Source organism: Zea mays, chromosome 2, assembly GCF_902167145.1.
Source record: "Zea mays cultivar B73 chromosome 2, Zm-B73-REFERENCE-NAM-5.0, whole genome shotgun sequence".
In the NCBI taxonomy this organism is placed as follows: Eukaryota; Viridiplantae; Streptophyta; class Magnoliopsida; order Poales; family Poaceae; genus Zea; species Zea mays.
This window is the reverse complement of record NC_050097.1, coordinates 218,262,239-218,277,446: the sequence shown is the minus strand read 5'-3', so window position 1 is coordinate 218,277,446 and position 15,208 is coordinate 218,262,239. Positions and strand designations below refer to the sequence as shown.

Below are 15,208 nucleotides of genomic sequence, written 5' to 3'. Positions count from 1 at the left end.
AAACACCTTCTCTGTGCGTAGAAAACAAATGTGGGGTCACATTTGACCATATATCTTGTCACCAGCCAATAGCTCAAACCTTAACCGAAGCAGCGCAAGCACCATTCAGCTGAAGCGGCGCGCGGGCCGGCGAGCACAAGTCCAGCTGAAGCGGCCTTTACGGTGGTGTAGGTGCGGGCGACGGGGGCGGCACCAAACGACATGCGGACGGCGTCCAGCTTCTCTCGGAGTGCCGGACGATCTTGTACGTTACGGGCTTCTTCGTTGAAGGGGATTCAGGGTGATTGAGCTCTTGACTTCAGGCCTTAATGATGGGCAGTCAAATGGCTACATGTGACTCCAACAAATGCTATATAGATGGACACCATTGGATGTTCCCTTTAGCATTCAGTCTATTTGATTTAGATAATCACTGAAAGCATAGTCCAGCCCAGGCTCTGGCAATAGTAAGCTTATCTGTGTGGAGGCAACAATCGATCACATGCCCTCACGTATCATATAAATCATATCGCAACCCAGACAGCACGGTGGTCGGCCTCGGATATGGTCGCTTATTTATAAGTCACAGCAGGGCCCTGATCCGGTCGCCCTCGGTCTGGACGTGCGCCCTGGTGACCTCCGCGACGCTACGGCAGCCGCAGAGCGCCATGGCCAACTCCAGCTCCTTGTTCAACATCTCGATCACGTGCCTCGCGCCGGCTTCCCCGCGCGCCGCCAGCCCAAAGAACACCGGCCTGCCCACCTGCAAACGCACGCCACGCGCTCATCCTCGTCACAACGTCCACGGCTCGGTTCCTCTCCCGAAACTGCCCGTACCGTACTACATGCCCACCAAGCCCTTGCTCGGCGATAGGAGTAGGAGAGGAGCTAGCGGCGTGCGTGCGTACGTACGTACCATGACTGCCTTGGCGCCGAGCGCCAGCGCCTTCAACACGTCGGTGCCGCGCCGGACGCCGCCGTCCACCAGCACCGGCACAGCCCCCGCCACCGCCTTAACCACCTGCAATGCAACGCACGACACCCCGACCCCCCGGCGGTCCTAGTCAGTTCACGGCCGCCGCACGTCGCAATAACAGCAGCACGGCCGGGCCGACTGCATGCGTCCCGCACAGGGAGCGATCGGGTCCGGGTCCAGGTCCAGCCCGTCCGTTGCGTTTTGCATGTGTGGCCCTGCAGGCCAGGAGAATAAATGTGGCTGGCCTGCCGCCGCCCGGCCGGCGGTCAGTTACCTTACCTCTTCGAGCGCCGAGATGGTGGCCGGCGCATAGTCCAGCTGCCGGGCGCCGTGGTTGGACACGATCAAGCCGGCCGCCCCCGCCTCCACGGCCTTCCTCGCTGCTCGACGCCGCCACAGAGTCGTCACAGTTCAGTGAGACAAGACAGTGACCATACAGGTAACCAGTTCTCCGGTTCAGCACCAAGCATGCCAGTGATCCAACCGCTGGTAGAGTACATTTTGTGCTAGTTATTCATTACCGTCTTCCGCGGTGACGATGCCCTTGAGCAGAATCGGCAGGCTGGTGATGGACTTGAGCCACTCCACGTCCTGCACGCACAAATTCAGCAAAACAACACACCCCATCAGGCCATCATCAACCACTCGCCTGATTCCAAGAGAGGTGAAACCGGATTTTTCATTCTATTATCTAAAAAAATGCTGGCAACGAACGGCAGGTACAGTGACCCAAGGCCGCTGTATCCAAGGATTTTTTTTGAGAAACTACTGTAGCCAATACTGCGACGCATGCAATTCAAGGCCAGTAACGTGTCCTTGGGACAGGATCGCAGGAGAGACGATGCCGGTAGGCCACCGTCGCTATACCAGCATGCTGTTATATTAAGTGCCATACGGCCGTTCAAAGAACAGTCTTTCAGTATCCAGCATACAGCCCTGATGCCCGATGTTGATGCGTCCTTGCATATGCTTGCCCAGTACTGTGGATGCTGGACCACGTGCTATGGAATTCAACATTCAAGAAAATTTATGGGACGGCTACCAGCTGCTCTGTGTTATCTACCTTCCATGACAATGATGGATCCAGCGTCTCCCGTGAGAATCGTTCCAGCTTGGAGCCGCCTTCCTAACAACAAGATCAAGATTGCAAGACGATAATGGTTCAGTTTTTCAGAAAGGAAAGAAGTTCATCCACTATTTTTTTTGGAGTTCTAAATGAGTGGTTTATCGAGCAAATGTTTCACTCACAGCATCGTCAAAGTCGTCTAATGACATTAAACCTTCAAGGTTTGACAGAGGTGGAGCAATCATCCTGCATGAACAATCAGCTCAGTTACAGAACATCTCAAGATAAAAGAAAATGGGATTGTTTTTTTGCAACATTCTGATGTTGAAGCTACTGCAATGCTCCGCATAAATGTATCAACGATCTACAATATGGTATAAGATAGTAGCTTAAAATTTTAACCTTCAGTAGCAACGGGTTAGGAAACTGGAATTATGAATTTTGTAAATGAACATAATTTCCCTCAATTTTAGGAGATTTCATTAACGATACAAGCGCTGTACTTATTTCTGATATCAGCTTCACGCCTGCCAAGCACAGGCGTGTCAACTGTCAAAACAATTGCCCTGAATCCTAAACTTTCAGCCCGCCGTACCAATGTTGCCGAAACATCCCTTCTCTTGTACACCTAAGGTACACGATGAAAACTTCCAGAAATCAGGTAACACCAGAAAGTGGAATTTACTAAAAAAAATCAATGGCAAGGCATCATACATATAACTGATAAAAGCGAATAGCGTCGCAACTGGAGGCAACCTCCTCGATCCTGCAGCTTGATGAGAAGGAAAGCATCTGCATGACATATATGAACACGTGTAACAATCTACAGAGGGCCTAAAGTTGAGTACATCACCACTCACCAGAAGACACCCCCTCAACACACACATAAAAATCAGAAAGTTACCATTATGGTGTTACATGCTGCGGCAGCTCTTGCTGTGGCCACCTCCCCTGAGATGAACATTTAAACAAGGGTTGTGGAAATAGATAGAAGGTTTTATCATTTAAAACTTGGATGAATTGATTTTGTACCTTCGGGATTGGCTAATTTGTGTGCCCCTGTAGGTGCGACAATTATTGGCGATGGCATATTATATCCTAATAAGCTTGTTGACATGTCTATCTTGCTCACATCTATAAGGACTCGTGGCCGTAACCTGTGTAATCCACAACAAAAAAGTAAGGACCCACTTCTTAATGAGGTTTAAAAGTATTGATGAGGCGAACAGTACAGAATTCTTCCATATGCTGCAATATTCTCCCTCAGTGTATATTCATCTTCTGCTCCTCCGTTGATATAATCATAGTGCATCTTTGGTAGTGCTTTCTTAGCAAGTTCTTGATATTCCCGGACATTAACTGGTAGATTATCCTCCATTCTGCTTCATTAAATTGTTAAAAAGGTCATTCATATGTTGCAAACATATCTATTACAGTCATAAATTAGGTTCAAAATTTTAGAAAAATAGCATACAAAATGTTCCTTTTTCAGTGCAGGCACTAAGTCATTTCAATTTGGAGTTTTGGACACATATAAAAAACTTTAGGATACTTAAATGCTTCAAAAATAACAACTAGAGTAATATAGTCATTTTACTTCTTGCCTTCTATTTGGAATGGAAGATTACCACTCTAGATTGTTCCTCAATTTTGGAATAGAAAATTACCACTTCACATTGTTCCTCAACTGTTCAAACTAGTCCAAAACTAGTAGATGCTAGAGTTAAGCAAAGTAGATTGACCTGAAGTTGTACAGTATATGTTTTCTCTAAGAGTTCCCAATAGATAAGCAGGAATATCTACATACTGGGTATCAGAAGAAGATTTAAGATAACCAAACATGTGTGGACAAACTACAATTTTTGGTATCCATCCACAGCCCTAGATTAAAGAAAATTACTGCTGCCTCGTCTTTGCCAACCATGCCCCCTCACAACCCTTTTAGAGCATGTTTGGGAGCAAGGGTATTGGAGGGGCGAAATCCCTTGCTATTCAAATTTGAATAGCAAGGAGATTTCAACCCCTTCAATCCCCTCCAATAACCTTTCTCCCAAACAATCCCTTAAGAAACACTGCTCCCTCCATTCCAAAATAGTTATCGTTTTAAGTTTGAACACGAGAATTTAGACGAAGTAAAAAGGTGTGGTTCACAAAAACCGAGGAGAGAGATGGAAAGAAATAGAGATAGAGATATGTTGGTAAAAGAAAACGGTATATCAAAAGAAGAGAAAGATGCATTGGAAAGCAAGAATGATAACTATTTATGGACAAAATTTGAATCCTATAACATCAGATATTTTGGGACTGAGAGAGTAGGACATGTTCATTTAACCAAAACAATTGAGCCCTCCTAGAAATGCAAATGCAAGATAAAACCAAGCTACCAGATGTACACGGAATATAGCAATAAATACCATGTGACAAAACTAGCATCTACATATTGAAGTGAACTCAAAATTTGTGAATTAGTTTCGATGAAGCCAGCAGATTGTAGTATTGCAACTGAAAATTTCAACCATCAGATGGAAAAGGACATACTGTCTAATTGAACTACATATGTTTTCACTTCTCAGTGAAGACATTGGGTTCCAACTTGCAGTTTTAGGTGTAGTAGTTATGTACTGCAAATTAACTACTGCAGATCATACCTTTGTAGCGACTCTGGCTAGAGCAGACACAACAATGCACAAACAATAAAAGGCAGCAAAGTGGATTTCTACTCTTGGTCTGTAATCAGCAGTGAGCAATGAAGGTGAAACGAGAAATCTAAAATGATTCTGAAATCACTGTTCAGATTTAGTCTCGGTCCTACTCATCACGACTGAAACAGAACTGAATCTGTTCAGCTATCACACTTCATTCTTCAGAAGTGCGCTGGCATGCTAAATACATGTAAATGCATGATGCCCTTTGGTGTATTTATGTATACAACTCCTATGTCACGATCATACAGACTTTGTAAGAGAATATTCCAATTTTCAACAGAGATGTACCCCACATAAATGATAAGACGCACCCACAGCACTTATTCTTTCTGAACTCTGAATTAATCTCTTCTCTGTCTTAAAGGCGAGAAGACTGCTATAGCTGAAACCCATGTTGTTACTGAGGCTTCTAGACACCTTCTCTTCAAAAAATACTTAAGCTTTCAGATATATATATACATATCTAAGTTAGGACCAAACATACTGCTATCTTCTGCTGCAAAGGTTAAATAAACTGAGATAGTTAGAATACATGAGCATCTGCAGCACTAGAAAGCACAGGGAAGTCGAGATTGTCCTACTTGAGCGCTCGTCGTAACAAGTAGTCAGGTCTGAAGTGAAGTGACGCTTATTAGAAGGTCAACACAACTGAAAGATATTTTTCTGAAGAAAAACAACCGAACGAGTGCCCCACTGAATTCAAGACAACTGCCATATCTGGGTGAACGCCGGATATAGGCGCGGACTGTACAAAATTGACCGGCCCTCTAGTATGGCGATACCTTTTATTGCTTGCAGTTGGGCAGCATTCAAGATTTGTAGCAGCATCTAACATAATCATCTACCTAGGGTTCGGCGGAAATCAAGAAGATGCAAATAGGCTTTTGCTACATGATTGGAACCCAAAACCGAGAGGAAACTCATGCATGAGTGAAATGAAGAATGAACAGTGAGCCGCAGCCTCCATACCTCTATCACTCTATGGACTTGGGGGAGGAATGACTGCAATCAAGGCAGAAAGATGAGTGGATGGCAGCAGCTTCACAGGTTATTCCTTTGCCTCCTCGCCCTCGGTGCGATGTGATGATGTCAGAAACTAAGGTAGAGGACAAAGCCAGTGCCGGCCGCAGCCTGATATTTGCACCTAGAGTCAAATTGACAGCAATGCTTCACCTACCACTCTTACCTTTTCCTTAACATGCCATTAAAATAATAAATCTCCCGCTTGTTCATCCAAAGTCCTCATTTTTTAGGTACCGAGCCTGGTTTTGTTGTGTCCAGGTACTCTGATTTTTTTAACTCTAAATCATGTTGCTGGGGTTGGGCAGATGAATTTCCTCGAACACCGAAGTCGCGAGAGTAAGCATAATTGGATTGGACTTTGACTATTGTATGATCTCAACATATGCTATATTGTCATCGATAGTGTTGGGAATTGGGCTGGTTTCGAGCCTATCGTGCTTCGGTTAAACGGCCTCGGGCCAAGAATGTCAAAAAAAAAAACTTTTGTTCATACCGTATCAGCCAGGGTAGAAACAACGCTCTAGTCCGATTCTAAAGCACGTCGTACCCGCTAAGCCTAGCCCATACATTTAAACCATATAAAATCCAAATATTGCAACCAAACAAGGTCCATAGTTTACTAAATTAAAGATATTAAACAATGATAACATCATTTGACCATATAATATAAAGTATAAATATTACAACAATATAAATTATATATTTTACTAAATTAAAGAAATTAAACAATATGAGCTTTATTGGGCCATGCTGATCCAAGCTCGGTCCATGTGTGTGGGTCGTGTCGGGGGCTCGACGGGTTAGAATTTGTGGCCCGACCTAGGCCCACCTTCAGACCGTACTAGCCTGGTTCATATTATTTCGTACCGAACCGTGTTTTGGGCTCATGTTTTTGGGTCGTGCTCGTGCTGGTCCAAAAAGCTCGACCCGTATTCCTAGCACTATTATGCAATGCTCGCGGTGTAACTTTCTTATGTGTGAACTGAATTATAGTGAATAACTAGTCGGTTACCCGTGCGTTGCGACGGGTCAAAACAATACCATATAAATTATCCACAAAAAATCTCAAGATTTTTTATTGGTTGTCTCCACTCTTCGCATAATATTTTTATGAACGCACGGGTATCATGGGCAGCAAATCAGAGACCCTCATCCCTCGCTTTCCCCACTTCCAAGGTTTCGTAGAGCAGGAGGGAAAGGGAAGAGGCGGGCATATCTGTTCGTTGCCGGAGAAGGACACGACGAAGACCTGGGCATCTGGAGGCGATATAGATAGTATACCGCTAGATATAGAGAGAGAGCACGCAAACGGAGAAAGAAGCCCAGCCGGATCAGCTTCAAACCAAGAGGCACCTGCACCAGGCGTCAGTCCGAGAAGGGCGAGAGAATGCGAGTGTTTTCCCAGCCCTGGATCCGTCAACTCCGTAGAATATGCCGACTACTGCCACGCTACGGGCCTTAGTTGTCCAATATCTCAGACCTAGACTCCTCATCGCTAAGATAACCTAAGCGTGGCAGGCGCCACCATGTCCTCCTCGATGACACGCACAGAGAAAGGCCAGGAGCATGACCGACTCGCCTCGTACCCGTGTCGACGAGCGGCGGTCGACTCATGGCTGCGGCCGTGGGCGAGGGCAGCAGGTTGGGGAGTAAGAACTGGGCGAAGGACGGGAAGACGAACGGGACGTCCGACGATGGCGAAAACGATGGTGCGTGCATGATGTGAAACGTCCTCGTGGACGTGCAATAGCTACTGTGCGAGTCGGTGTCGGACGAATACGGGGAGGAGGCGTCTGCTCCTACGCCCTTTGCCGAGAATGAGGTGGCGCGGAGGTGGAGGTATGAGGGGAGAGAGAAAAGTAGAATGGCGAACGAGGTGGTGGCAACTGAAGCGAGGACCATCATTATCGTGCGGATGTATAGATGGCCAAATGAGTCATGTCTGGCGAGCCGGTCTGAGATACGACCCATTTAATAGTGTCTGGACCAACCCGGCACGAGCACCATGCGGTGCTTGGGCCATAGCCTCAACCGACATGATTATTTTTTTATTTTATAAAAAAGTCATATATATATATAATGTATGTTTAATATTATAAACACTTTAGTATGATGTTCTACTGGTTAGATAGTTTCACCCTGTGTCCTACACCCTTCTTTCATCATGGTGTTGATTCAAACCCCATCTCCTGCACCGCCTTTTATCATATCCCACCCGCTGCACCGTTTTTTAATATTTTACACTGAGTTGATTTGGAAGAAATGTAGAGATTTTTTTTAAAAAAATGATGTAGGATGACCGTTGAAACTGATACTTTAAGTATAGTAGAGATAAATAATTCATACATTATCTGACAATTATTCAGTATCCGTATGTATTTGACCAAATAATGTCCTTATCCGTCACTACACCCGAATAAATATCTAGTCTCTCACTCTCTGTATCTGTTATTCTGTTTAATTTCTAATTATCTGCATCTTGTCCCAAATCCATTTAAATATATAAGGGTAGAACATCAGATGATCTACTATCCATCTATATCTGTTTCTTGTTTCCACTCCTACTGCCGATTGCCTCTGGAACCATTAACAAGGATCGTTTGTTAGAGACGGTCGATCGATCTGCCCGCCTCTAAGGCTGGCTCTAACAAGACCCTCTAAAGGGTTCTGTACCCTAAATTTAGAGGACGAGGACGTTCTCTACTCCCTCCAACAACGTACTCTAAACGGTTCTCTAAATTTAGAGAACGCTGCTGAATCCTCTATATGTAGAGTTTCTCTAAACGGTTCTCTATCTATTTGAATACTTTAAACAACCGGTTTAATAAAACTAAAATATGTACAATACATTTGAGAGTATGACAAATACGTATGTACAAAAATTAAAAAATTAAAAATGTCTTTAATATAGGTATTTACATATAGATGACGTGATTTAGAGGACGTTGTTGGAGAGAAAGTAGATATAGGAGATGGAATCTTTTAGAGAAGACTGTAAAGGACGGATATAGAGGATGTATATAGAGGACGTTGCTGGAGACAGTCTTAAAACTCGAAAACGCTCAGGTCGTCTCCATCTCCAGTTTGCTATGGAAGTGCTCTATGTAGGAGTTGTCCTGGCACTTCTTACAACCAATCCAGGTATCCGGCCGCTTCGGAAGAATGTTGACGAGCACAGTATAATGCTAGGCTGATTACTCGTCGATCCTGCTCGTAAACATCAACTCAATTATCAGAGGGGTTCTCTTAGGCCTTATGCTCAGGATTCAGGAACAGTGGATATGAAGAAGAAAGAGGGGGGAGTTAAACATAGCCTGTTGTCATACACCAAACAAATCAAAGTCGTTCCAGTGCAGTGCATCATGCAACTCTCTGCTCTGTCTCTTTGATTGTTCTCTCATGCATGTACGCAAAGTTGCCAACGACACCCAACAACGATGTATGGATGGATCATGGATGCACATACAAACTCTACAGAGGAGAGCCCCATGCATGCATGGATGGATGGGTATCGATCGACAGAACTTCTGCGCTCGAATTGACGACGCAACCCCCAATTATATGGCGGCCGGGCGCATCATCAATGGCGACGGTACCGTTGCATCGCAGCAGGAGCTAGCATGTGGCCTGCTGCTGGAGTCTGCTGCAATGGCAGGAGAGGATGTCGATGGATGGATCACCATTCATGCGAAGCAATTACTATGGCTGTGTGGCAGATGCACTCCTCCCCTGTACGCTGCTTCTCGCAGAAAGCAAGGGGCACAGGCACAGCCTTGTGCCCTCCCTCAGTACAAGCCCAAAGGCTTCGATCTCTTGCATATGGTTACTGTTGCCACCTCTCGCGCACCCTAGCGCATGCTTGGTCCATAAATGGGTGCACACACACTCTCGATCAATGCTGCTCGTGGAAACACGCAGGCTTAATGCTTTGTTAGGTATGTTATGTATCTATCTATGATCAAGACAGGCAGGCAGGGTACAACATATACAGTGCACAATGCTTTTCTTTCTTTCTTAATTTCTTTTGGAAGAATCAATTGTACTGCTAACTGCCATGATTCATTTGCTAATACGAATAGCAAATTATATACCAGCTATGTTATGTTCCTTCCCATCTTGCTTGACCACCACCACCGTAGTCCATGTGAGTTGTGAACTTGTGATGATGGCATTTAGATACTGCCCCCCTTCGTCCGTCATGAAATATAAAGATATTTAAAGATTTAAAATTTTACATAGTAACTTTAAAATCTATATATCATTTTATAGTGAAGAGAAGGTTACATGTGTGATGTAACTCATCTGCATTTAGAAACGCTATGCGTATGACCAGATTAGTCCGACTGACGTACGACCACCAGAAATCTACCATTGATTGATGCGATCTTAAACTACGGGTGGTCTACAGAGCTGCTGAGTCGGACATGTGTCATGGGTCGTATGTATATAGCACTACCCATTTGCATTACCCTATGATCTGTCCTAAAATTTGAAATTCGGCAAACTATAGCGATTACAAAATGCCAATAACTGTATCAGGGGAAGTCCTGCAGATTTGGTTGTAGTACTGTAACCTAAGGTCTACCGAGAAAACCTGCCCATAATCAAGTCTATCTATGACTTTTCTCGCGCGCGTTCCAACAGTAGTAGTTTTTTTTGGGAATGATGGTTGACGTAACAGCGGCCGTATATGTAATAAGGACTTCATTCGGTTTGGTTAGTTGTTCTTTCATTCCTTAATTAGAGCCAGGTCCTGCGGCTTAGGTTAGCGACATCACGACGTATATTATTATCACTTTTCAAGTACACTAAACCAAACAAAAATCATATTATCCATTATCCGAAAGAGTAACTCTTCCTATTTAATTTAGAGATGGTAACGGGTACAAATCCTCCAGGGTCGTCGTTTTGCAAACTCAAACCCGTGCCCGAGGTAAAATTTCTTAATAGTACTAAGAACTTCACTGCTAAATCGCTGTATAGGTTCGGAACTGACAGGGGTGTTAGAAAGAAACAGAGTGCTTAAAACTATTTGGAAGTGCAGGCTGCCGTTGAAGATTAATATTTTTCTTATGGCAATTATATATAATAGGAAATTGTAGGCCACAACTGGTTTTTTTAAAAGGGCTGGAATGGGAGCAGTCGTGTGCTCTTTGCCCAGGATCTTGAGTCTATTGATCTCATTTTCTTCCGTTGCATTCTGTCGAAATTTCTTCGGAAATGCTGGAATCGTATTTTTTGAATAGGGTAATTCCCCTTCTTCTGTGGAGGACTTGTTTTATAATCAAGATAATTCATTAAGTTCTATAGTGTTCTAAAACAAGGAGCTTATTCCTGTTAGCGGGTATGGTTTGGGCCATTTAGAGGAACCGTAACAAAATGCTAATGGAGAATGTTTTCCCTAACTGCACAACTATAATCTTGTATAATGTGATTTCTTACTTGCAGCATTGGGGAACGTTGGTGAAGGTAGAGTAGATATCTGGCCTGGAAAATACGGTGGAGTCCACGAAGATGTGGCTGCAGAAATTCAAGCCGAGGCGTGATGATGCAGTGTCGGATCAATATGGCTGTATTTCAAAATCTGGGTGATATTTTGCTCTGTTGGTCGAGCCAGTTATTGCTGACAGTCAGGATGTTTTGTTTTCCTCTTGTAAACTGGTAACCCCACTGTTGCGTAGGATTATGGTTGTTAAACTCTGTGACTTGCTTTCTTAAAAGTCGAGTAAATCTCGTCCAAAAAATAAGTAATGCTCCGTTTGGATAATTGAATTGGGTTCAATACCAAATCTATCATGATATTGAAATAAGATGTAATTTCAGTTCTACTGTTTGGATGTTACTGAATTAGATTTTGTAATTGTACGGTCTAATTCCATACAATACAGAGAAGTGAATGCTCTGTATTCGGAGATAGTGTTTCTAGTTATAGTCTAATTTTAGAGAATTTGGTCTTCGATTTTAAATCTTAATTTCATGTGCAACCAAAAAACAGAATTTTAGAAAACTAATTCCAATTCTCAATTCCACACTCCAATATCTATATCCAAACGGATATAAAATTTCTTAGTTGTGAGTGAGGTAATTAAGAAAGTTGTGGAACTTCGAAAAAAAATTATACTGTAAAAAAAGGTTTTCATATGATACTTAAAAAGGAAAAATGTGAAGCTCATACTTGCCGCTGCGAAACACAGAGAACCGTGAATTATTGTTGGACGAACTAGGAGCAAACCGAGAGTCATTTGTCAAATCAAAGTAATAAATACATTAAAATTCTAAATAGTACGTCCATGAGACATCTCTGATGTGTACTCTGGTGCATGTACATGCTCATCTGGTACGGTAGCCGGCCGGTAGGGACTTCGTTATGCTGCACATGAAGAGTGTCAAACGTTGCACCTTTTGTACTTGAAACTCTCGTTACAACATTTTCTATGTTGGAAATAATAGCAATTTAGTGGTAAACAAATTGATTCCGTCAATAATAAAAAAACAACAATATATTTCACATATCTATAATCCACTAGCAGTTTACAAACTAGTGCTAGTGATTGAAGTAAGACAAATATACACATGCTTACAGTGGTTCGACGCTAGAATAGCGTAATAGTACACGGATCAGATCGACGTCGGTGCAGAGGAAGCAGACGAGCGGCGAGCAGTCGTGAAGACGAACCCAAAAACCTTATACACGAGTGGACGTAGGCTTCGGAGATCCTACTCTCCCAACCCCAATGTCATGTTGGCAGCGGGATAGGGAAGACGAAGGCAACGCAACGATTTGGAACCCGGTGGAGTTTATGTTCTATTCTAGAGACAACGTTTTGCCTCCATTATATGTACACGACGCGGCTAAGGTAAGTAATTAGCCACGTGATCACAACACTAATGGAGTTTATGTTCTATTCTAGAGACAACGTTTTGCCTCCATTATATGTACATGACGCGGCTAAGGTAAGTAATTAGCCACGTGATCACAGCACTAAGGTGATTGACCCATAATCAATTAAATCGATCATAAATAATGCGAGAATAATTGCCTGCTGGAATAGATCAGCGCAATTTTCTCCATACATATAAAAATATCGAGTAGCAAAAGGTGGTCGTGCACCCGCAAGGGCGGAGGCGAGAAATTGCCGAACCATTCACGTGCATTTCGTCTGCCCGCGCCCATTTCCCCTCCCAGCCCGGCGAGACAAGCGCACACGCATGTTATCCCTTTTCTCCTCCTCAATATCTTCAACTAGGTGGAGACAGCTCAAGTATTTAAGTTGGCTTCACTCCACCTAGAATAGCAATGTGGTACTAAAGCTACCACCATACCATACATGTGTGAGCGAGCCTTTGGGGTTTACAGGATTTAATATTTGGGCTAGGCCTAAATTCTCTAACATTCTCGGACTCGTGAAAATATCTAATCATCCGGTTGCGCCTTCTTCGTGCTGCGTCGCTCCCCTCCGCGGCTCCGCCTTCTCCTTCTCCTGTGCATCCTTCTTTGGCGATGGTGGGAGATGATATTTATCCTCCATTGCTAAGTGTTGACACAAGGATCGACGCTGCTGCAAGATGGGATGATAACAAGGAGGTCAAGAGTGATGCCCTCTATAGATGTAGTTCTGAGTTCTCCTAGGATGGCTATGCACCCATTTAGTTAAGGTTTCGTCTGTTCGCTTGGCTTTAATCCGTACCGGCTTCTACTGGTTCTATATTATTTTGTCTATATGGATTGCAACTGTAGTAGTCCGAATAGCTCTAGCTGGCTTCTACAATATTTTGGGTCTTCTAAAAACGATCCTCTTCGCCTTCATCGACTCGCCAGTCATTAGTCCCTGTTGGTAGGGGTGGTCACTTTTTTTCCATAAACCGAAATCCGAACCGTACCGAGCCGAATCGAAATTTTGGTTTTTTCGGTAGTTTGGTTCGATTTTGGTTTTTGTATCTAAAAAGTTCGGTTTTCGGTATCGTAATCGGTTTTCACCGTATAACGAACCGAAATACCAAAAAACTAAATACCAAACTTTATCAATTATCAAATTTGACTATTCGATTATGTGAACTAAATGTGTGATACAATTAAATTGTTATTCACATATTTGTATGTGATGTATGATGTATCTCTAAATATTTGTACCTATATAATTTTTACTTTTTAAAATTATGTGTAATCTATCATGTAAACTTGTTGTATGTATTGTCTTGAGTATAAGTTTGGTATTTGGGTTTTATCGAAAAACCGAAGTAAAAAACCGACCACTGGATTAATAAGGTACTCAGAGAGGTCTGCAACTATGTATTCAATATTGTACTCATTGGATGTGTCTGGTGTTGCATCAATATGAGCACTGGATACCACATAGAGTAACTGCTATTTTTATAGACTGGCCATTAGGAAGGCACTAATTTTTCTGGTGTAGTGGTTGGTGAGCACCGAACATGCCTGGTGCCTCCAACTGTGTTGAGTGAGGGTGTAACGGTTAGTTTCACCCCTTGAGGCTATTTATACACCCCAACTCACCCTATTGAGGCCTCTTGCCCATTTTTTTCTGTTGAATCAATCACTTGAGAGTGAGGAAGAGCCTTCCTAGTTAGGAACTTGAGGGTGGATAATCATACAATTAGCATCCTCATTAATGTATTGAGAGCAGCTTATGTGCATCCACCACCCTAATTAGACTTAATAAGGTAAAGTGAGAGCTAGTGCTTGTACTTTTGGTGATCGACATCACCTAGACGATTAGGTAGCGATTAGGATCTTAGTGATCACTAATAGAGGTTATGAGTGACCCAACTCAAGCTTGTACATGATCGTGAGCAGTTCACCATACTAGAGTAACAAAAAAAATCATCTTATATAGAGCATTTGGTCCTTATATGAACCAATGGGAGCAATATCATTATGTGGGTGCTCCAACGAGGATTAGTGGGCAGTAACGACTCTTCAAGACCCTAGCAAAAGTAAGACGTCTTCTAATCCTTTTCTTACTTTATGTATTTATATTTGAGCAAGTCAATTCAAGCCTTTATTAAATTCAACATATTTTCTGCTATGGTCATTATGTTTTGTAAGGAAATGGACCTCAGTCCATTTGATTAAGTGTTTTGGTGTTTGATGATCAACATAACCTTTGGACTAATGTGTTTATTGGTGTTTATGTTTTTAGTTTAAAGGATGCAGAGTGGACTTGGACTAAGACATTGAGGGAGCAACACCTCAAAAAAGACATTTGAAGACTCATTGAAAACTTACCAACATCAAGCGAGAGTCCAAGGCACAAAGACACGTGAATGCCAAGTAAAGAAACATGAAGAATACAAAACTGTGCTATATCAGGGTGCACCGAACCATCTGGAGAAACACCAAACTGGAACACCGAACCAAACACACAGAGAGAGTGTAGTTTGCATCCAATCCTGCTGGCACACCGGTCCAAATTCGGTGCACATTGTACCCTAGAGGTT

The 15,208-nt window shown here is 43.1% G+C and overlaps 1 protein-coding gene across 1 annotated transcript; it reads right to left on the bottom strand.

Annotated features, from left to right (window-relative positions):
* Window positions 1–334: 334 nt before the first annotated feature.
* Window positions 335–5,898, bottom strand: LOC100193070 (Aldolase-type TIM barrel family protein-like). The gene is made up of 12 exons (NM_001308364.1): window positions 5,696–5,898; window positions 3,254–3,400; window positions 3,054–3,178; window positions 2,926–2,972; window positions 2,736–2,813; window positions 2,525–2,649; window positions 2,204–2,267; window positions 2,019–2,081; window positions 1,477–1,546; window positions 1,235–1,335; window positions 896–1,000; window positions 335–742 (listed from the first exon to the last, which is right to left on the bottom strand). Exons 2-12 carry the CDS (start codon window positions 3,397–3,399, stop codon window positions 563–565), a joined length of 1,104 nt encoding a protein of 367 aa, NP_001295293.1. The 5' UTR covers window position 3,400; window positions 5,696–5,898; the 3' UTR covers window positions 335–562.
* Window positions 5,899–15,208: the final 9,310 nt, after the last annotated feature.

Coding starts and splice junctions, on each gene's coding strand:
- LOC100193070 (NM_001308364.1), bottom strand. CDS start 3,399: ATGGAGGATAATCTACCAGTTAATGTCCGGGAATATCAAGAACTTGCT. Junction 2,973..3,053: donor CAAATTAGCCAATCCCGAAG/GTACAAAATCAA, acceptor TGTTCATCTCAG/GGGAGGTGGCCACAGCAAGA. Junction 2,082..2,203: donor TAGACGACTTTGACGATGCT/GTGAGTGAAACA, acceptor TCTTGTTGTTAG/GAAGGCGGCTCCAAGCTGGA.